Source organism: Artibeus jamaicensis, unplaced genomic scaffold (genome assembly GCF_021234435.1).
Source record: "Artibeus jamaicensis isolate MK-2021 breed Jamaican fruit bat unplaced genomic scaffold, CSHL_Jam_final contig_1028, whole genome shotgun sequence".
In the NCBI taxonomy this organism is placed as follows: Eukaryota; Metazoa; Chordata; class Mammalia; order Chiroptera; family Phyllostomidae; genus Artibeus; species Artibeus jamaicensis.
In genome coordinates this window covers 6332654-6356352 of record NW_026521201.1, presented here as the reverse complement: position 1 = coordinate 6356352, position 23699 = coordinate 6332654, and the positions used below count along the sequence as shown (strand labels likewise).

Sequence of the window (23699 nt, the reverse complement as noted above, 5' to 3'; positions counted from 1 at the left end):
CATTATCGGAGGTTCAGACATCCACTGGGGGTCTTGGAATGTACCCTCCACTGAAAAGGGTTATGTACTATGTAACCAAACCAGCTTAACTACAATATTAAGAGATACTATAAGAACTAAAGTTAACAGACAGATATATTCAGTTATTCACACTCCAAGACATAAATAAAAGAAGGGAACAATGAGATTTTTACCTAGGCTATTATGACCCATTTTTAAAATGGGGCATAACAGCTATGGCAAACTGTTAGGCAATACTCAGGCAAAACCCTAGACCAAGGCAGCCACAGTGGTAGAACCACTGGTAAGTAGCTCTGAGCTACTTTGAAGGCACCTATGTCTTCTCTAGCGACGACTGCTTGTTTGAGTTTCTTTTCAGAGAAAATGCAGAATCAATACTAGCATCTTCCTTATTTTACACAACCAGGAGAACACTGATTGTGATATTTTCATTAAATGATATAACTTAGAGATCATTCTGCATCAATGTCTCATTCTTTTTAATGGATGTGTAGTATGGTACTATATGCACGATACATTTAGATATGAATTTTTAACCATGCTTCTATTGTTGAACATTAAGTTATTCAAACTTACAATTATAAAAATGCTCTAATAAATATTTTCTTTTAGATATGTGGAGTCAACACCTAAGAATGGAAATGCTGAATCATTTCCACTTAAAACTTTAACAGACATTACTAAATTTATCTCCACAGAGGTTGTAACAAGTCATCGGTGGCTATTAAACTTCTGAATTTACCAATGAGAAATGAAAAATGCTGTCCCTTGTAGTTTTACTTTCCATTTCTGTTATTGTAAAGGAAGTTAAGTATTTTTGTGCCTAAGTTTCTTTTTTCTGTATCTTTTAATTTTTGGTCCATGCTGAATATATAGAACTCTTTATATTAGCAAATAACCCCCTTTTGTGTTATGAATACATGAACACATACATTTCCTAGTTTTTCATTTATCTTTGGACATAATGGCATGTTTTTTCCATGCAGAAATCTGCTACTGCCTCTAGGCTGGATATTAAACATAACAACACCTTTCCTCCATATGAGGGATCAGCAAGCTACAATGTATGGACCAAACTCAACCCACTGCTTGTTTTTGTAAATAAATTTTATTGGAACACAGAAACTCACTTATGCACTCACTTAGGCTATAATAGATTTGAGTAGTTGTGTAAGAGACTGAATGGCTGGCAAAGCCTGAAATGTTTACTTTCTGACCTTGTTCAGAAAAAGTTTGTTGATCCTGCTCTAGTTTAAAAAAAAATTCTTTTATGTCTTCATAGTCCCATTTTATGATACCATTTTCCATCTTTGATCCATTTGGAATTTATTTTGGTCTAAGGCTAGCAATCCACCCTTTTCTTCCAGGTGGCTGTCCAGTTGTTGCAACCATTTAATGAAATATCCCATCACTTACTCTGTGATTTGAAAGGCTTTTTCATATTCTACATTCCCTTTTAATTTCTCCATTTTTAGATTTTATAATTTGTTGCAGTGATTTTAAAAAGAAAGGCAATTCCCTTGAAAATATTTTTTAGTTTTAAGTGAAATTTAGCATTTAAGAAAGACAGGAAGAAGAGCATTTAGGTAATCTTTGTAATAGTTAGATAGGAAGTACATTTGTGTCAGGTGGTACTGAGAATGGATATGCGATAAAAAGAAAATTAATAATAAGCATGTGCTACACAAAAATCACAGTACATTAAGTATAGCTCACATTTAAGTATTTTCACTTTTAAATTTGATTCTGAAGGAAAAGGCAACAAAAAAATAGAACTTTTAAATTTCCCAGGTTCTGTGGGACTGATGATTTAAGTGTAGAGACTCACTATAAAACTTTAGAACAGCAGTAATTGATGTGAACTTATGACTAAGCACATGATGATAAAAGTCCCAATAAAATATTTAAGTTGCTGATGTAAATAATTTTTGAAAAATTAAGTTAGAACTATGCCTTCCCCTGAAGAGATTATATCTTATGGGCATGCCAACATTAAAGACTCCAACAATAGATAAAAATAATGTTTAAACTGATTAATTGATATCATACATTTGTATTTCTACTGTCCATACTATTCAAGTTTATCTCTATCACTATATATTCGGTGTCACAAAAGCCAACACCAGTAAATTAACTTATATATATATATATATGCATGATTTTCCTTGTGTCTCTTAGCAAGAATCTAGCCTAGCTAATAACAAGGGGTTTTATGCTAAGAAACTACCACTACCCCTTGCATTATTCCCTCTTAAAAAAAAAAGTAAAAGATTCATTAATTTGCTAATATTACATGCATGCTCTTGGATATTAGTATCAATGGTCCTTGGTCATGACATACATAAAAATGTGCTTTAAAATAGTCTCAAGTATACCTAGATTCTTAATAATGTGTCTTTGAAATAGTACCCTTTAACATCAATTATAGGGAAGTTTGGAAGCAGTAATATAAGAAGTAGAAGATGCTTCTCACCGTTCTTTGGAGGATGTACTCCTGCTTCTGTAACTGCTGTTGGAGCCACCACGGACACAGGCTGCAAAACACACACATAGATACCACAAAATCTTTAGCTTCAGCCACTCTGAAACTTTTGTCCTGCTACCTTTCTTCTGGCCTTTATAAGGGCAGATAGAAAGATAGTATGTGTGAAGAAACACTTATATCTGAGGAAGTTTTCTTTATTTTTAACAGCCTAAAAATAAGCCTCATGTAAAGAAAGATTTTAAAGAAGAAATTGAGTCTTAACCCTTCTATACTGCTTTCTTTTTTTTAATCATACTTTTAATATACTTTTGAGTATATCTTCAATAATCATGGAAAAACTATTTTGGTTTTTTTAAAAGATTTTATTTATTCATTTAGAGAGAGTAGAAGGGAGAGAGAAGGGGAGGGTGAGACACATCAATGTGTGGTTGCCTCTCACAGGGCCCCCACTGGGGACCTGGCCTGCAACCCAGGCATGTGCCCTGATTGGGGATCGAACTGATGACCCTTTGGTTCACAGCCCGAGCTCAATCCACTGAGCTATACCAGCCAGGACTGGAAAAACTAGTTGTAGTAAGAACATTATTATGTCACACAACTAAAAGGAAGAACTTTAAAGTATAGTTTCCTCCAAATCTTTTCCAGTTACACAACTGGATCAGTGTTAATTTTTCATTAACCTGTCTTATTTCTGGTGGCCGGAACAACCAAAGACGAAATAGGTGTTAAAGGCATTAATGGTCTAGGAATATAATATGTTAGGAAAGATTTCATCAAGATTTTCAAAACTTACACCCACCGCAGATGTCACCGCAGTAGTCTCTGGACTAAGTGCTCTTCTCAACTGAGCATCAAGATCTTCCAGAGGTTGCTGAGACTGATTGAAAACAACCACAGTAATTATAGGTTTTGGCATATTCAGAGTCTCTATAAATACCCCTGTAATACGGGACATACTGTTTTATGCTTTTGACTGACCCATAACTTTTATATTTTGCTACAGTCTAAACATCCATCTATTTTAACTTCTATCAACCTATTCTTCTATAGTCGTTACTTAATGCTTTTCCCTGTCTACATGCAAGCACTACCTACCCACTTACCCTCACCCTTCCACGTCCTATTGCCATTTCTCATCACACTTAAAGCCCTCTTAGAAATTTGAGCCCTGGCTGGTGTAGCTCAGTGGCCTACGAATCAAAGGGTCACTGGTTTGATTCCCAGTCAGGGCACGTGCCTGGGTTGCAGGCCATGTTTCCCAGTGAGGGATGTGTGAGAGGCAACCACACACTGATGTTTCTCTCCCTTTCTCCCTCCCTTGCCCTCTGCCTAAAAAAAATAAATAAAATCTTTATTAAAAAAAAGAAATTTGAATATGTTTTTAATGAGAAAATAGATTTAAAACTCCTGATTTACAGAGTTCCACAATGCAATTTTTTCAAACCTTAGTTGCTGATAGAATGGGTTCTCTTTTGGAGTTATTACTTTATTATGGAGCGTTTATTACATTAGGTTTTACTGTATATTTGGGATTAAAGAAGTAGAGATAAATTCAGACTTCTCAAATTAGCAATTTACTATGTTTTTCTTATTTATGATTCTAAAACTAAATTATTTTAGTTTAAAATTTCCTAATTTAGTTTTAATGTTTACTAGCTTGACCAACACAGAAATTTTTTATGGTTACAATGGATGCGTAATGAATATTTCCTATTGGAATTCAACTATATGTGTGGGGTCATGTGGTAGGGTGAGAAAGGGAAAAAGTATTTAAATACTTCAGACAGTTCTGACCACTATTATATCCAATGGGCAGAAATGAGTGTGAGATAGGAATCTCACATTCATGTCACTGATCTCAGCTCCTCTACGATGAATCTCATGTTAACTGAGCTGTCTGATTTTTGTATTTAAAGAGAAATATATACAAGGGGGAATCCCCAATAAAATGAAATTATCTTCTAGAGGGCAGGCCCCTTGTAGTATAGGTTTCCCCCACTAGGAGGGTGTTGTAGTGGGGGAAACCCATTTGTATCAGTCAGTGCACTAACTGGTGTTATTGTGAGAGGCTGTGTTCGGCCTCAGTGAAAATTTTTTGAAGACCCCTTCAATGCATTTGCCCATTTGACGATGGGTGATTTATGAGTGCACCTGCTCACACCACACTGAGAGTTTCTGACCAAAGAAAGCATGGCTCCTGTGCCCTACCCTCCCTATGCATCCGATCTCACCACAAGTGACAATTTTTTGTTTCCCTGGATGAAAAGTCCTCAAAGGGAAACATTTTGCTGATGTGAAAGAGGTGAAACAAAAAATGGCAGAAGCACTAAGTACTGAAGTGACTGAAGTTGAAACATGTAAGATTACACAATTTTTAATAAGTTCCAGTTTTTGTCCCCCACCCCATATCTTTCATGGAACATCATCCTTATATAACCTACCTATATCTAAGCCAATTACTTAATTAGGTGGTCATTGTAAGAAATGTCAAACTCGTTGCACTGACCTCATAGAAAAAGGGTATTATCAATTAGTATGGTACCCTTGCCTAAGGAACTTTCAAAGTTACTTTTGTTTACATGTAATTCTTTACTTCCATGATGATCTAGGAATGACTTAGCTCATACTTAGGATGCAATTTCACCATTCTACAAAAGTATGAATGAAAGAAGTTACATTTGTCTGGCAAAATGTCAGCTTGGCTATTTTCTTCCTTTGTAAGGTACAAAAAATATTAAATGTTTTCTAGATTACTTGAAGCAACACTATAAACAAAAATAATGCAAAGCTTCTCACTTTAAATAGGGCTTGGGTTAGTTAGCTTCACTGTTAAAAGAAAAGATGTTACAAAGTCAAAACCAAATACAAGCTAGAAGCTAAGATCCCACTGTGGAGAATTTAAATAAGCCTTGTGAAAGAAAAGAATAGGGTTACAAAAAGAAATCTGCCAAGTTTTGGAGCACCTGAGTGAATGATGGTCCTGGAAAAGGTGGCTGCTGCTCAGTGGATGGAATACCAGCTGGAAGTTCAGTACCCAATGGCAGCACCTATAGACAACAAAGGGAAATTCAAGTCTATGAGACTGTAAGAGTAAAGACTGAATACTGGAGAACGAATCTACTAATTCAAATGCAGAAGCATAAGAATAAATGTATCTAGTCAAGGCATACTTGTCACCTGGGTTATGCTCTGGTATCTATGTTAAATAAATGACCTTATAATCATGATGCTACTATGGGGGTTACTATGACATACCAATAAAATAAATGGTAAAATTTAGTAAGAGGTTATTTTCCAGGGAAAATGGAGGGAACAAAGGCTGTGTGGACATGAGAGGCACAGTTCAGACATTTGTGAACCAATGACTTGGTTCAATCAGGCTTTTCCAAAAACAAGACTTTTCTGAGAAAACAAAACAATTCAGAAATAACCAAGGTGAGGGTTATTTCTGATAACAAAAGCGTAAGAAATCCAGTATTATCAAGCAATCTGTTTTTTTTGTTGTTGCTATTTGCCTGAGTGAAGCCTCTATATTACCCTACTGTGAAAAGAATCCCATCAATGGCAATGCATAACCACAGCAGAAAAAAAAGTGCAGACTTGTTACTGGAGAAGATCAGAGACTGAAAGATGGCAAAATGAGAGAAATCCACTATGACAGAATTAGAAAACACATTCTAGTTATTTCATTCCTAGGATCAGATTCCTCTCTCATCCTATGTATCAAATTCATCAACAACTTCCAATTTTTTTATAGACCCCATATTGTACATCTGTAGAATCTAAGCAAAGCAGAAAATTTTCTTCATTCTCACTGATACTGTTACTATATACAATTGCCAGAAGCATTAAGCTCTCTTCTGGGATACAGATTCCTTCAGTTTGGACCATTTAGGAGCAAATATTTGTAATCTTATTGTATTTGTAATGCTTGGCCTGATTATTATAAATTCTTAGAAAATCATGCAGTATACTAACCCCAAAATCCTGCCGTATTTCAAAAGGAAAAATCTCATGTTCAATGTACATATCCTACAATCACCTCTTATCAATTTATTTAATAAATAGCAAGTGCCTACTATCAGCCATTTTTATAAATTCATTTATAATTTGCAAGGCTGAGTTGAAAAAATGTAATTAGAATGAAAAAGTAATCATATTTATCAAATTATTTCAAAATAAAATCTTACTGGAGCCTTAGTTAAAGGTGGCTTTGATGGAACAGTTCCAGGTTTCGCTCCTGCTGTAGTGCTGACTGGCGTAGAAACTTGCCCAGGTATGACCACTGGTATAACGGGCAAACCAGTTGTTCCCAATGGCAAACTAGTTGGTGGTAAGCAAGTACTTGTAGTTGAAGTCATGAGTTTGCTGGGTGCAACAGCAGTGGTTGGGATGCCTGCTGTGATATTGGTCTCTACTACTAGTGATGTGTCCAATGAGACAGAGGCATGTTGAGTTCCAGATGAGCTGTGTTCACTAAAGAGAGACCGCAGCTTTTCTTCTAGAGTCTTTATGTCATCAATGCCAGCTTTGGATTGTTGTGTATCAGCATCTATTTCAGGACAGTGGGTATGAGGCTGGTTGGGAAGCAAAGCTGGCTGAGGCTGACTATGAATTAATGTCTGCTGTACAGCAGGCACATTGGCAACAGGCTGTACTAAGGGTGGGACACTAGGTACTGGGGGTAATAAAGGTGTAGAAGTAGGTCCTGCTGCTTGGGAAAGGACAGGAGTAAGAGCTATAGCTGAGGGGGTGACCAAAGGATGCACCCCACTGGATTGAGAAGTAGAACTGGATACTAGTGCTCCAGGGGAAGAAGAAGATGATGCAGAAAGGGATAAAGCCAATCCAGTTGTACTGCTATGAGATGTTTTATCAAGTGAGTGTGCACTAACCACCACTGTTTCAGCTAGAGTAGGAGCAGAGGTGCTGCTGCTAAGCTGAAGATATGGCTGTGAAGCTATGCTTGGGAATGGAGTGGTGGCAGAAATTGAGGTTAATGTGGCTGCCCCTGTAGTACTGCCTGCTGACTGCTGAGATAATATAGGTGAAGGCTTAGTCTCCGGGGCAGCAGCACTGTAGACTGCAGAGGCTGAAGTTGTTGAAAATGGTATGGAGGGGAAAGTGCCTATACTAGAAACAGTGCTCCCAGATGTGGGAGCCTGAACTGATTGGAATGTTGCTGATGTTGAGACAACAGTAGGTATTGTGATGCTTGAAACCACGCTGGAAAGTACTGGTGATTCAGATGCAGGTGGTATAGGGAGACCACTTGAAGTTACACCTGTGCAGATGGCAATCCTTTTTTCAGTGGGCACTGTAATCTCAGATTGAACTACTGATGTAGAAATGTCATTAAGAGGACAACTAGTTACAGGAACTGATGCTGAAGGTGTGGTTCCTGCTATGGTTGGGACTCCAGCTATGCTACCCATGGACAGAGGCACTACTGGAAATGTTGGTCCTGTATGACTAAAGTTGGGAGGTGCTGTATTGGGTCCTTCTGTCATCTGAGCATTTTTAAGTTCAGAAAAGGCCTGCTGTAGACTAAGGGATGAAGCAGAGTGAGACAAGTTCATTCCAGCAGCATGAGGCATAGAGGTGGCAACTGCAAAGGAAAATAAAGATTTCAGAATCAGTCCATTTTAAAAGGATGAATTCAAAAGATTGTCCTAATAATCTATTTTGGATTACCACCAATGTGACATACCAATAAGGTTTAAAACTTCTCCCAAGGAAATGACAAGCTCTAAAACAGCAGTAGTTTGATCAAAATATAAGATAGCGTGTACATGAAGTAACCTCAAAGCACGTACAATAGTACTAAATGGAGATTCAAACACTACTATATCCACACAGTGTCTATCATGGGGGCTATATCTAGCTATGGTGCTCTCTTTCTTTAATCTTTTCTCATCATCACCTACTTCCTTCTTCCTTCATATGTTTCTCTGTTGGTTAGAATCCCAATTTTTCTACTCTTCTTTATTGTCTATGCCATCATTTGAACTACTGCTAGATGACCAAGCTTCCAATACAGCAGACATGCTGCAGAATTTATAAAGTATGCAGTAGAAGCAATTCCTTACCCGTATCAGATATTTCACTGGTGAAAACTTTTGACTCTCGTAATCGACTTTCTGGCACAGGACTTACTATAAACCGTCTTCCAGCAGAATGAACAACTTGAGTTAAAGAACTGGTAGAAATGCCTGGTTTAAGAGAAATAAACCACTTAGTTGCACTATTCTTTTACGTACTGCCATTGACAAGAATCTTCCAGATTTTCATTATTAGCACATAACTTCTTTGGTCAAAGTTAAGAGCAAACATGGGAAGAAAAGAAATTCACCTATTTGTTGTGGCATGGAAGATGCAGGAATTGGTTGTTTGAATTCTCCTTCCAATTTCTACAACAAACAAAATAATTCAATTCATTCTCAAATGCAAACTTAATTAGGCAAAGCAAAGTGCCACATGCAAAGAGAACATATATGTTTAATTATCTCAGGTGTAACAGTATCACTGGACATTTTGCATGACAAATTTAGCACTACGGTAATATTTTAAATAAACAAACCTTCACTATGGAAATGGTGAACCTACTTGAGAACCTGAAAAGCCATAGTCATCCTTTCCCTGCAGACTCTCCAATCCCTGGTCACCCTCTGGTTCCACATTGACATCCTCACTGAGCATTTCATCAGCTTTTTCAATAATTTCCCGCACTTGATCCACAAAAGACTCTCTCTCTATTGCTAGGATAAAGTCATTGTTCACCTATAAAAGAAATGTGATGTCAGTCTGATTAATATAATGTTTCTCAAGCTTTAAGTCATTCGATTACCAATTTCATGACTTCTGCCCTATCTGCATGCCAGCTATATTTTTATTTACTTAATATGAAAGTTAGTTCTTTAATACCTAGTGAGACATGTCCTAGACAAAATATCCTAAATCACAGTTTTAGTGTACTAGTTATATTCACATTGAATAAAATGTGTAACTGTCAAAATAGATTACAAAATAATGCATATTTGCCTAGGGCACTGGATATTTAGATCAAATACTAAGGCAAAATTGGAACTCCAAACACAGACATACCATAATTGTTGCTATTTCCTCAGGGTTATCACCATCTAAATCAAATTTGAATGTAACCATTTTCCGATTGTGAGTTTCCAACTGACATTCTACTACCCGGTCTCCTTTATTTGAAACCTAAAACAGAAAAAAGAAGTGGTACTTTATTACCTCAAAAGATAATATTCACCTCGATTACTGAATTTGAGAAAGTAAGGCAGGTTATCACTTGAACTTAAGCCTGATGTTACCACTATTCCTGACACTGGTATACTCTGCTTCTAAAACTGGGAGCAAGAAAACCTTAAGAAAATATCAGCCTTTGAGACACATACCCATCTTCTACTGAAGAGATGTAAAATTTTTGTTTTACAAACTAAAACTGTTCTTCCTCTAAAAGGTTCACAGAAATATAGAATTTAACAGTATAATCTGAGTGATCAGAATAGCCTAAAGTCTCATCAATACACTAGAGCATTAGAAATATATAAATAAGACTTCCAGTCAAGACGGAAGCCTAGGCAGACATGCTTCACCTCCTCAAGCAACCACAGAAAGAATTACAACTAAACCTCAAAACAAATAACCACCAAAACTGTCAAAAAATTGAAGTGCATGGAAGCCAGAAAACTAAGGATTTAAAGAAGCCATATTCATCGATGACAAGCCATGGTACAAAGACAGGGAACAAAAGCAGCTCTACCCAATACATAGAAACAAACACAGGGAGGCTGCCAATTGAGGGGACAAAGAAATATGGCCCAAATGAGAGAACAGAACAAACCCCAAAAAAAGAACTAAACAAAACAGAGATAAGCAATCTGTCAGATACAGAGTTCAAAATACTGGTGATCAGGATGCTCAAAGAATTCACTGAGTATGGTTTAAAAAAAAAAAAGGAAGAAAGGAAGGCTACACTAAGTGAAATAAAGAAAAAATCTACAGGGAACGAACAGTGAAGGGAAGAGGCCAGCATTCAAATCAATGATTTGGAGCAAAAGGAAGAAATAAGCATTCAACCAGGACAGCAAGAAGAAACAAGAATTCAAAGAAGTGAGGATAGTATAAGAAGCCTCTGGGACATCTCCAAAAGTACCAACATCCAAATCATAGGGATGCCAGAAAGACAAGAAGAAGAGCAAGAAATTGAAAATTTATTTGAAAAAAAATGAAAGAAAAATTCCCTAATTTGGCAAAGGAAATAGACATACAAACCCAGGAAGCACAGAGTCCCAAACAAGATGGACCCAAAGAGGAGCACACCGAGACACATCATAATTAAAACGGCAAAGGTTAGAGAGAGAATCTTAAAAGTAGCAAGAGAAAAGTAAAGGGTTACCTACCAAGAAACTCCCATAAGAAGTTTCTATCGGCTGAATTCTGAAAAGAAACCTTGCAGGCAAAGAGGGACTGGCAAGAAATATTCAAAGTCATGAAAAGCAAGGACCTAGAACCTAGATTACACTACCCAGCAAAGATATCCTTTAGAATAGGACAGACAGAATGCTTCCCAGACTAGGTAAAGCTAAAGGAGTTCATCATCACCAAGTCAGTACTACATGAAATGTTAAAGGGCTTATTTAAGAAAAAGATCAAAACCTTGAACAGTAATATGACAACAAACTCCCAACTATCAACAACTGAATCTAAAAAACAAAAATAAAGACACACAAACTAAGCAAACAACTAGAACAGGAACAGAATCACAGAAATGGAGATCACATGAAGGGGTTGGGGAAAGAATGAGGGAAAAGATACAGAGAGTAAGAAGCATAAATGGTAGATACAAAATAGACGGGGTGATTAAGAATAGTATAGAAAATGGAAAAGCCAAAGAACTTGTATGTATGATCCATGGACATGAACTAAGGTGGGGGAAATGGTGAAGGGAGTGGGGATGCAGGGTGGAGGGGTATAAAGGGGAGAAAAAAAAGGGACAACCATAATAGTATTATAGTCAAAAAATAAATTAATTAATTAAAACAAAAAAACTAAGCAAATAAACCATGCCACAAATAGAATCACAGATATTGAGATCATTTGGAGGGTTATCAGCTGGGAAGGGAAAAGGGAAGAATGAAGGAAAAGGTGCAGGGATTAAGTAGTGTAATTGGGAACTTCTGGCCAAGATGGAGGCATAGGTGGAAACAATGTGCCTCCTCACACAACCAAAATTAAGGACACAAAGATTAAGAAACAAAAACACATCCAGAACAGATAGAAATCTGGACTGTATGGAAGTCCAACGACCATTCAACCAGACCAGTAACAGGGGCAGAGTCGGAAGCCAGTAGGGAGGGGTGCTGGCAGGAAAAGTTGGTAGCTGCCAGACCCGAAAGCACAGGTGGCATGGGGATGACCGAGGTCACACATGTGCATGCAGACAAACTAGGCAAAAACAGGCAGCAAGACAGACTTCGTGACCCAGGGGTCGAGCGCCAGGAAATAAAGCCTAAAAGCACCCATTGAAAAGGTGCGGGAGAGACTCCTAGCTTCACAGGATAATTCGTTGGAGATACCCACGGGGTCCTAGAATGTACACAAGCCCACCCACACAGGAACCAGCATCAACAGGGCCCAATTTGCTTGTGGGAAGCAGCAGAGAGGACTGAAATCTGAGAGAGAGCAGAGAAAGCGTCACTGTTCCCTCTCTGACCCCGCCCCCCCCACAGCGTCACTACCCAGCAACTGGGTTGCCCCGCCCTGGTGAACTCCGAAGGCTCTGCCCACTAAGGCTCTGGTAACAGGCCTGACCATACCAAAAAATCATGGCTCGAACGGAAGAACAAATCAAAGCCTCAGAGCCAATACTTTTAAGCGACCAAGAGACAGCCAAACTATCAGCTGCACTTTAAAACAATGGTGATCAGGATGCTCACAGAACTGGTTGATTTTGGTCACAAATTAGATGAAAAAATGAAGGCTACACTAAGTGAAATGAAGGAAGATGCACAGGGAACTAATAGTGATGGAAAGAAAACTAGGACTCAAATCAATGGAGTGGACCAGAAGGAAGAAAGAAACAATCAAACAGAAAAGAATAAAGAAATAAGAATTCAAAAAAATGAGGGAAGGCTTAGGAACCTCCAGGACATCTTTAAACATTCCAACATCTGAATTATAGGGGTACCAGAAGGGAAAGAGGAAGAGCAACAAGTGGAAAAGTTATGTGAACAAATAATAAAGGGGAACTTCCCCAATCTGGCAAAAGAAATAGACTTCCAGGAAATACAGGAAGCTCAGAGAGTCCCTCCCAAAGAAGGTGGACCCAAGGAGGAATACACCAAGGCACATCATAATTACATTAGCCAAGATTAAAATGAAGAAGAGAATTCTAGAAGCAGCAAGAGATAAGGGGACAGTCACCTACAAAGGAATTCCCGTAAGGTCAAGTTCATGAATTTCATCATCACCAAGCCCTTATTATACGGAATGTTAAAGGGACTTATCTAAGAAAAAGAAGATAAAAAACATGAACAGTGAAAGGACAGCAAACTCACAGTTATTAACAACCACACCTAAAACAAAAGCAAACTAAGTGGACAGCTAGATGAGGAGCAGAACCATAGAAATGGAGATCACAAGGAGGGTTAGCAACAGGAGAGCTGGAGGAGGAGAGAGGGGGAGAAGGTACAGAGAACAAGTAGCATAGACGGTGGGGAGAAAATAGGGGGAGGGCAATAGTAGTGTGGGAAATGTAGAAGCTAAAGAACTTATGACACACATGAACTAAAGGGGGGGATGTGGGCAGAAGGGGGTGTGCAGGGTGGAGGAGAATGAAGGGGGGAAGGGGACAATGGTAATGGCATAATCAATGAAATACATTATAAAAAAAAGAAGTGTAATTGGTAGGTACAAAACAGACAGAGTGATGTTAAGAACAGTATAGGAAATGGGGAAGCCTAAGAACTTACATGCACGACCCATGAACACGAACTAAGGGGCAGGGCTATTGTTGGAGGGATGGGGGTTACTGGGTAAAGGGGAGCAAAGGGGAAAAACTGGAACAACTGTACCAGCATAATCAATAAAACATTTCTAAAAAAATATTTAAATAATATTAACTATATGAAACCCATAAATTAGCAATACTTACATTTAAAATTCTCAATTTTGGGCGTGAAGTCTTTTCATGACGAGAGCGACTTCTTACAGATTTTCGATAATGCCGTTTTGTAGTTCTCCCTTCATGCCTTCCACTGGATGATGGGACATTCTCATTGCCGTCGCTCATACCAGAAGCAACATCTGAATGTGCGCTTCAAAAAAAAGTTCAGTTTATAGTATGAGATTTAAGGTTCAATATTTTGAGGTTTCATGCCATCCTACCTAGCAGTCAAGGATAGAGAACTTTACTTTTACATACCTGTCTATAGAAGAGACCACGGTGGCAGGCTGGGTAGGTTGTGACTGTGCTACTGGAACTGGCTCAGGAGGAGCAATCTGAGAGACTCCCTGAGTACTCTGTGAATAAAAAGAATAATTCAAATCTTGGTAGCAATAGACTTTATTATTCACCATTCCAAAAAGCTACTTGTTTTTTTTCTTATTCCCCATCCCTCCAAGTCCTAGAAGCACTAAATTTACTAGTACTTCTTAATACTCAGCATCTAGAGACCATGGTCTTAAAATTCCAAAGGAAGTTTCTAAGCTAGCCTCTGATATAGACTACATGGTGTGATATCAGCCAACAAAGTTACTATGTAGTGAGAAACTACAATTTGCCATGCAGCCAGCATCTTACCAGAAGTGTACAAAAGGGCAGGCAGAGCAAAGTGCAAAGATGATTCAGATCTTTCTCCTAGTCGGGCAAAAAGATTACTGGGAGCACAGCAGGATAAGATATTCTTATGACTGCCAATGGCAAGAATTTGTGAAAGGAGAAGAATAATGGCTAAAGTACTAGCTAGAGAAGTGAAGTGCTAATAGGATTAATCTTCTCCAAGGCACACTCACTTCCCAACAGAACAGCCAGTGGCAACAAGGCCCCCACATTGGCATTTCATTCTGCTGTAAGAAAAAGTCATTCAGAAGTTAGTTTCAAATTGTCTTCAAAGTTCTAAACCAGAGAATCTTTCTCCTTTGTAATTTTTATCCCATTATATATATATGTTTTGGATATGAACGTGCAGAAATTCCATTTACCTCCAGAGCTGCTTGCTGGGAGGATGTAGTGGGGGCTTGTGCTAAACTCACTGCTGGTTGGGACACTTGAACCTGTCCTCCTACATTGCCCACAGGAACTAAAAGATTTGATTCCATATAAGGCTGCACCACTGTAGGAAAGTAACCTGGTGTAGCTAATGTTTCTGTGGGCATGGGAGGGGATAAGACTGTAGAAGGGATGCAAACAGAAGCCACGCTGGAAGAAGGAGCAATATTTGAATCTCCTGGGTATTGTGGTGGCAGTCGAGATGGAAAGCCCTGTGATAGAAATGAGGAAGGTGAGTTAGTGCAGGTTGGGTCATCAAATTAGCAAAACAGCAAGACATGCCAAAAAAAAAAAAAAAAAAAAAGAATGCACACAGCAAAGAAGAATAGTAGTAAGCCCAATCTTTTTCTAACAATTTAAAGAAGACTTAAATTTGATTCTTGAAATGAAATGGTAGACTGATTACAATTTAGGGGACAGAACTCTACAACTGTATTTTAAATTGCTAGGTTTTTCCTCGTAGAGATTATTTAAATAGTAGGAATAGACCTAAATCCTTTTAGAAAAATATCTGCTTTCTAGTCAATCTTAAGCAGGAGGATGCAAAAACTCTTCATGGTGTTAGTCATTCCAGTCATATCATGACTTAGTAGTCTTCTAAATTGAAACCCTGAAGCTTTTTATTGATGCCATGTTGGCTACTCCATTTATTCTTTTTATTAGAAAAGTAGCCTGATACACTCTTTTAGTAGCCATATTTAGCATTCAGTTAACTAACACTGAGTTTTAAGAGAAATATTTATCTCCCAAGAGGTGTCATGGAAAAATGGAAATGAATCATTATACATCATCATCCTATCTTTTCTCAGAATTTTACTATTTTAACTTCTCTAGGTGAGATCAGCAACTATTGTTATTGCTAGTTATTCTGATATTCAATTACTAGATTTTCAAGTCCTTGATGGTCTACTACTAGAACCAAACCCTCTGGTGCCCTCTTTTTTGCTAGCCAACACAATACCTGGTACAGAACATCTCCAGAGGGAAGTGGAACCTCGGCAACTTGTCCAAGGTTAGCTGGTATTCCCATGGACTGAACTGCTGGCTGCAGGAGCTGTGGGTGAACCTGACTTGGCAGCTGAGTCACAGGCTGCAGAAGGGTTGGAAGCTGACTAGAAGCCACAGTTGATCCCCCGGGGATTGCAGCTGTTGTAGCCGATGAAGTCAAAGTGAGCAAAGGCTGATTAATACCAGCTGCAATTGTGATGGGAAGGGCTGAGAAGCCTGTCTGAGCCGCAGACACATGAGGAGCTGATACAGGAATTTGAGAGACAGGGTACTGAGGCAGTAAGGAAGTAGGGAGTGGCTGTCCCATAGGGAGAAAATGAGCACCAGAATGAACTGGAACCACTGAGGGTTGTGCTGCAACTGGGATCTGAGGTTCACCTTGGATAGTTGGCTGGGAAACTGGAAGCTGAGAAGGTAAAGAACAACAAAACAGATTTTTTAAAAAAAAAAAAGCAAGGCAACCAAAGCAAGATTTATGTATTAGCCAAAAAGAATGAAAAATTTAAAAATGAAACCCTGCATACATTAGTGTAAGTTAATATGCCACATAAAAATAGAGAAAGGATAGCAGGATACAAACAGGCTAAAAGACTGTTCCAAATCTTTGTAGAAATGTTTGCTAATGCTTCACTGTTCAACGACAAAAAGTGGACCCTTTCACAGGAGAGATTTTAAAATATTTTTTGTTGAAATATATTTCCCAGATCATAATTCATTGGCATGTCTGCTGTCACTAAATCTATGACTACTATTATAATAGTTAACCAAAACTCAAATAAATTTCTTTCTTCCCAATGGAATTAGATTTTATCCATATTGCCTATAACACAGGCCTATAAAAGTAGGTATAATTACCATATTTCACTGATTCTAGGATGCAATCATCCCTCTCCACCACCTTGTCATTTTAACATTTGTGAACCTGATATACATCTTACAATTAATGGTGTGTCAATACTCAGTGATACATAATATAATGGTGCATTTTACATTTGGTAGTATCTCAGGGCAATAACAGTATGACAGAAACAACACACTGCCAAAATAGAAGCACTGTGCCAAAACAGAAGCACAAGCAAGCCCCAGTGTTAAAGCTGAAAAAAGGGCACTCAGAAGAGCACAGCTTTATCTAATAGGGCATTTTTCAAGTATTTGGAAGACATCTTAGAAAAAAACCCATTCCATATAAGGAGTTTTTATGACTTACTGTCAGCAGAGGCAACGAGGGACAAAACAATGCATAAATCTGCATGAATAAATAGCATAGCTACAGATCTGGATACTAGATATAGCCGATACAATTTTCAGTAATGCCATAGGTTCAGTTACCAAAGCACAGTTACTGATCCATCAGTTCTAGTTCTTCTTAAACTGATTTTAGACTAATAAACCTAAAACTAAGGTTTTCAGATTGCATACTTTTTTAGATTGCCACTGCTCTCAGTATGTATCCATTTATATTAAGCAATGCATATGCACAAAAGAAGCGATTTTTCACTTCATTTTTTGCAGAAAAAAATAACCAACTTCAATATTTCACCATTAAAGAAGGTAGAAGCCTATCCATAAGAAGTGACAGATTATGTGGAGTTCCCTTTTAACATACTTTTTAAGAAATTAAGTATTTACCTGTTTTCCAGCTGATACTTGAGGCAAGACCTGTGGGGCTTGAGGTTGACTTACTGGCTGTACAGTGGTAGCCTCGCTAGAGGCTGATGTCTGTGGAAGGGAATACTGCACTGTCTGCTGAGGAGGGGCTGTCTGCTGTATTCCCTGATGCTGAGAAGAAAATGTAATTGTTTAATTTTATTTCAAGTCATTAAGAGCCCATTTGTTTTTTTTTAAGAGCCCGTTTTTGACAAAGTATGTTTGCCTAAGTCCTACAGTGTCTGTAAATAGTAGTAATTTTAGTAATCAAGACATACACAAACTCAAGCTTATCAATTCCCCTTTATATTTCTCTTTTCCTCTGGTGTTCTTTACTTATGATGGTACTACCAAGAACCAATGTTTAAAATGCAAGCCATCACTGGTCCTTCACCCAACATTCCCTCCTGACCCAAGAGCAGGTCATTTATAAAGTTCTTCAGATATCACACCCAAATAGGTCCTCCATCCTCCCACTCATTTTTCCTGTTTCTTGGTATCAACTCTCACTTTGATTCTCTATTAAAATTAATCCAATGGCCTTCTTCAATCTTTTTCCATTAATTTATTTTACAAACGATATAATTAATCTGTTTGAAAAATAGCTCTGATTATAGCTCCAAAATAAATGAGAAAACCATTGTATTTGGAATTTTTGTTTTATCATTTACGAGCTGCAATACCTTAGAGATCCTTCATTTTAATGCCAAAATGACATGCCCTTCTTTGAAAATAAGGACACTGTCATTTAAATCAAAGCAGGAGAAAGAGAATGACACTTGGGAATCAAACTCAAGTGTAACACACCTAAACTTAATGCTGATAAATAATTGTACCCAAATCCTAAAATTTGTAATAAATTAATGACTCCCTTTTGCATAACAAAAATCTGACCTTTAGACCTGGCTCTCAAGACTTTCTAATACCTATAATTAACAAAAATACCTGTTTGTAATAAATATTTTAACCAATACATCAGATTATAAAGTGAAGGTAAAAATACCCCAACCTCATTTTTCAGTGGCAACCAGTATTAGTAGTTTGGTGCAACACCTATACAAAATTATTTTGTATATATAAATGGTTAATTATATACATGCTCATTTTAGGTATTTTGTTTGTTAAAACAAAAACATGCCCATTATATAAATACTGTTCTCTAACACATTTTCATTTCACTTATCAATGGTATCAATGTCCTAATGATGAATATTTTGGTTATTTTTTTAGCAAAATAAAATCACTAGCGGTCATGTTCATTTTATTCTTAATTATTTCTGATAATGTAGTCTTATTTCTTAGAAAAGATTGTTTATTTACTTTTAGAGAGATGGAAAGGAAGGGAGAAAAAGAGGGAGAGAAACACTGATGTGCGAGAGATACATCAATCAGTTGCCTCTCTCACGCCCCCAACTGGGAACCTGGCCAGCAACCCAGACATGTGCCCTGACAGGGAATCAAACCAGAGATCTTTCATTTCGAAGTCGAGAACTCAATCCACTTAGCCACACCAGCCAGGACAATTATATTCTTATTTTAACTTAAAAAAAAGGGGGAACAAATGACTGCTGAATTATTTAAAATTTATTTTCAGCAACAGAATATATAGTATTGTGTAACAACTACAACAAAACTCTGAATGTAAAAAAATTTCCCCAGTTTTCCACTGAAAAGAACAACAAAAAACTGGAAAACCTTTTTGGTCAACTTGACTATAATTAAGCTTTAAGGAATTTACATGAAAATACCTAAAATTATCTAAGGCATTAATTTACATATATAAGATTGCATATTACATAAATATAGTAATTTAGAAATAACACTTTCCTCTCCATCATTAAAACTCTTCACACGTAATATATCAGTGTCTTTATCTCCAGTGAAGCAATATACTAGTGTTCTGGAGCCTAACATAACACTTTCCCTGTGTCTTGCAGTAAAATTTGCAGGGAGAGTTGATTTTTTTGGTATTAGTCATATAGATTTATATGCATGTTATCTTTGTATTAATTCCTTAAAGTAAATAAGTTGTTTACAATGACATATAAACCTCGAATAATGAAGGTTTGACCTGGAATAGCCATTCTCCTAAGAACCAAATCTATGTTTAGTTTCCTGACTTTTATTTCAAAATCAATTCTGTCAGATGTTGTCTGTAAACATTTCCAACCACATACATTATTTTTAAGGTCCTTCCTTACATTTATTCTCACTGGTTTTATTAATAGTTTTTGGTTATTGTTCAAAATAAAGGACACCGAGAGACCTGTGATATGAAAGCATGATCAAAGCTTTAATGTATGGCGATTCCCTTCTTTACTAAGAAGGAAATCCTTCCTTAGAAAAGGATAAATTTGAGAAGAAACCCCAATTTACATTTATTTGGGCATATGATTCTCTCTCTCTCTCTCTTTCTCTCTCTCTGTCTGCCCCCAACACCAAACTCCATGAATGTGGAATGATGCTTACATCAAGATTTGGACAAAATCGGCTCATTCCCTTTTCTTTTGGGTGAGAATAATGTCTATTTTTATACCTGAGACTAATTCATAATCAGAGTCTAATTCAAATGGTATCTTTTTCACAAAGCATTTCTGATATCCCCCTTCCTGCTAGAAAGTGAGGTAATGTCTTTCCTTTCCTGCCATAATTGGGTAGCAGTTAAATGGTGAGTTGTGGAGTTAGATTACTTGGATTAAATTCTATGTCTATCTCTTATAAACTGTATAAGCTTGGGTAAATCACTCAGTTTCTTCAGATTTCATCTCAGCTTTCCCATCTGTACAATGACAGTACCTACACTTATGGGGTTCAATAAGGATTAAATAAAAATACAGGTTAGTGTTTTGTACATTGCGTATAATGTTGGCCATTATCCTTACTTGTTTGATAGGAGTTGACATATTTGGTCCATCTTGGGACTCAGGGCCAAGCCTTTGGCTCTTCAGAGAATGAACTCAATTAGGAAAAAAACTGCTTAATTAACATGCATGTTGCGTGTGTGTGTGTGTGTGAGAGAGAGAGAGAGAACAAAGATGAACAGTTTTATACATATAAACCCTCACTCTTTGCTTAAAATAACTGAGAGCCATGCATTACAATTGTACCTTAGAACATTTGGGGAGAAGTGGCTCCTTTGGGTAGGGGAGAAGTATATGGTGATTATTTTTGGTATACAATCACACTGGCTGATAATCAGTACATCAGCCAACAAGGTACTGTTTAGCACAGTACCTTGGCATCAGCTTTGCTCATGAAACCAGTTCAAACCAGCCTATCCCAACTGTGTACTATCTGTTGGACATGGGCGCTAGGTTAAAAAAATATTAATGAACCTCAATTGAGCAGAAAATAAGAAATACCTAAAGACCCCGCACGACCTATAGACGAAATGATTAAGTAGTGTAGCTCATGAGCTTTCTGTGGAAACAAAGTTTTCTAGCAGGAAGAAGAAATTCTTTTTGGTACCATACTGAGATATAGCATAACACTAGAAGGAACTCAATAAATAAAAAACATGAAAAAGCAATCCCACAATTCATTGTATTTCAAAAACCTATGAAACAAAGTAAATTTCAGCCAAAGAACATTTCTTGATTCACTCTAATAAAACTAGACATAGTTTCCTAAGGGGTTGGGACCTGGCCATTGTAAAACAAAAATTACATCTAAAAATAGGCTCTATCCATATAGTACATGAGGTTTACAATCTTTCTTTTTTATCTATGGAAGCCTCATAGCTAAAATAAATAAATGTAGCTTCTCGGGTACTGGCAGAATCTTAAGTCCCTAAAGAAGTTTAATAGAGAGGAAAGAACACTATTCTAGAAATCTTGAATTCTGCCTTGTAATTTTTAGTTCTATCCACTTATAAGGCTATATGACCCTAGAAAAAGTATATGTGGTAACCACATATACTTGGCTCAATTTTGTGACTCTATTTAAATATCATGCTCTATTTAAAATAGGTCACAGCCCTGGCTGGTGTAGGTCAGTGGATAGAGTGTGGACTGGGAACCAAAGGATCGCAGGTTCAATTCACAGTCAGGAGACATGCCTAGGTTGCAGGCAGGTCCCCAGTGGGGGACACGTGAGAGGTAACCATACATTGATGTTTCTCTCCTTCTCTTCTTTGATGTTTCTCTCCTCTTCCCCTCTCTCTAAAAATGAATAAAATCTTAAAAAAATAAAAGTAAATAAAATAGGTCACAAAATAAAAAGTTATCTAAAAAATAAAAAAATTAATTTTGTTTGTACTGTTAGATAGCCATTTAGTCATATTTTTTTCCCCAGAAGAGTCAACTACCTAATTCTTTTAACCTGACATTTATGAAATTATCCTCCAATATTCCTATATACTTTTCTCATCACTGAACTCAATGACATTGTTTTATTGTCTTTTTTATTTGGCACTAAGTATGTATGTATATGTGCTGAAATATAATAAGATATACAGGGTCTGGCAAAAACAATGCCCCCTTTTTATTACAAAATCATAAGCACTTAATTCTGTAACATATTAATATCACACTCAAGCACACCATACATTTTACTTGAAATGTTCAAATTGCTGTCCATCTAGTACAAGACACTCACATACCCACCAACCCCACTCAAGCAAGCCTTACTTATGCTGGACTCTGTATAACAAATTACCCTGGAACAGAAAAACAGAATACATACTTTGATTTGCTCAGTTTATTGGTGTTTGCTCTGTGTCCAAAGACACAAATTAAGAGAATGGTATCCATATCAGTGCTCTGTCCTCAACCAGCTTTATATAACTTTTAATTTGATTTTTATATTTTTATGTACTGATTTTTAAACAGAGAAAGGGGTGGGGGGTGGGGGGAAACACCAATTTGTCGTTCCACTTATTTGTGCATTTACTGGTTGATTCTTGTATGTGCCTTGACTAGGGATCAAACCCTCAACCCTGACTTATAAGAACAATGCTCTAACCGACTAAGCTACCTAGCCAGGACTTAGTTTGTAGTCTTACTGGGAGTTACTGATTAAATTAAACTAGATTTTAAGGTTGACAAAAATACGACTACTTGCCCTGGCTAGGTGGCTCAGTTGGTTGGAGCACTGTCCCATGAACCTAAAGGTTGCGGGTTCCATCACTGGTCAGGGCACATACCTACGTAGTGGGTTCAATCCTCAGTCAGGTTGTGTGCTGGAGGCAATCAACCGATGTTTCTTTCTCTCCCCCTTCCATTCTCTTTAAAAATAATTAATAAAAACATATCCTGGGATAAAGATTTAAAAAATGTGACTACTCAACTTAACTATAAACATATATATATTTGAATACATGCCTGGAAGAAAGAACAGGAACAAGACAAAGCATATAATTCCCAGCCCTTAAATTCTATAAGATAGAGATGTTGATCACAAGGTTAAATGTATGTATAACCAAACTTGTATTTCACAAGGAACATCTGATCTTAAACTAGTAAGTGTCTTATGACTACAGGATCACATGCTGGACCAAAAGCAGTTTGTAGTAAGAGTTAAAAGATCTGTTATTAATTTTTTTAATTAATAGAAGCAGAAGGAATTTATAATTTGGTGATTCAAAAACACTTCATAGGGAACTGCCAATGAAATAGCTTACTGTGAAGTTTTTATGACACAGGTAGTAATTGTAAATTTTCAAGTTAATAAATATTCCATTGTGCCAAAAAGCATTATTTCCATACAAATAATTAACTAATATCGGTGATGAACTATAAACAGTTAATTTCAGAATTACCAGTGCTACTGTTAAGCACATCAGCATTGTACTAAATTCTTGAGTTCCTTGAACCTTTGGGAACAAACTCTCCAGATCACAAGTTTAAAAACAAATTTTTAAGTTTCTGGAGTAGTTGTTCTTGGGCTTTCATCCAGTGCTTTTTAGTATAAAGTCTGATATTCCATCCCATAAATTAGAAATAATTTGAAGAGAATGTAGTGTCATTAGAGTCCAGCACAATGCAAGCAATGACAAAATGCTTATAAAAGAACAAGTCATAAATGTAAGGAGAAACAAAACTGATATTCTTTGTAATATTAAGTTATGTATAGAATTATCTGTTTACGGCAGGTAAATTATATCAGTAACAATGATTCTGTTAAGTTTTAGTCTGTATCTAATCTAGTAAAGTGTTAAAAAATACATTAAACAAGAGATTGTCTAAAATGTTACTGAACATGTTGTGTCTCTTGATTTTCCTTTCAAAAACTTAGCAAGCTATT

General features: G+C 37.0%; 1 protein-coding gene across 19 annotated transcripts in view; it reads right to left on the bottom strand.

The window, feature by feature from the left end:
• Positions 1 to 23699, bottom strand: part of WNK1 (WNK lysine deficient protein kinase 1) — a 156188-nt gene that overhangs the window by 15967 nt on the left and 116522 nt on the right. For 6 of the 19 annotated variants that reach the window (XM_053662455.1, XM_053662466.1, XM_053662470.1 and 3 more), the window contains 14 exons: positions 17439 to 17588; positions 15763 to 16215; positions 14735 to 15013; positions 14546 to 14599; positions 13956 to 14053; positions 13686 to 13848; positions 9611 to 9727; positions 9113 to 9286; positions 8859 to 8916; positions 8596 to 8718; positions 6697 to 8114; positions 5470 to 5553; positions 3300 to 3383; positions 2495 to 2555 (listed from right to left, as the gene is read on the bottom strand). In XM_053662455.1, coding sequence (XP_053518430.1) covers positions 2495 to 2555; positions 3300 to 3383; positions 5470 to 5553; positions 6697 to 8114; positions 8596 to 8718; positions 8859 to 8916; positions 9113 to 9286; positions 9611 to 9727; positions 13686 to 13848; positions 13956 to 14053; positions 14546 to 14599; positions 14735 to 15013; positions 15763 to 16215; positions 17439 to 17588 — 3316 coding nt within the window. The remainder of the gene's footprint in view (positions 1 to 2494; positions 2556 to 3299; positions 3384 to 5469; positions 5554 to 6696; positions 8115 to 8595; positions 8719 to 8858; positions 8917 to 9112; positions 9287 to 9610; positions 9728 to 13685; positions 13849 to 13955; positions 14054 to 14545; positions 14600 to 14734; positions 15014 to 15762; positions 16216 to 17438; positions 17589 to 23699) is intronic. The other 13 variants (XM_053662482.1, XM_053662490.1, XM_053662540.1 and 10 more) reach the window with 8 other exon arrangements.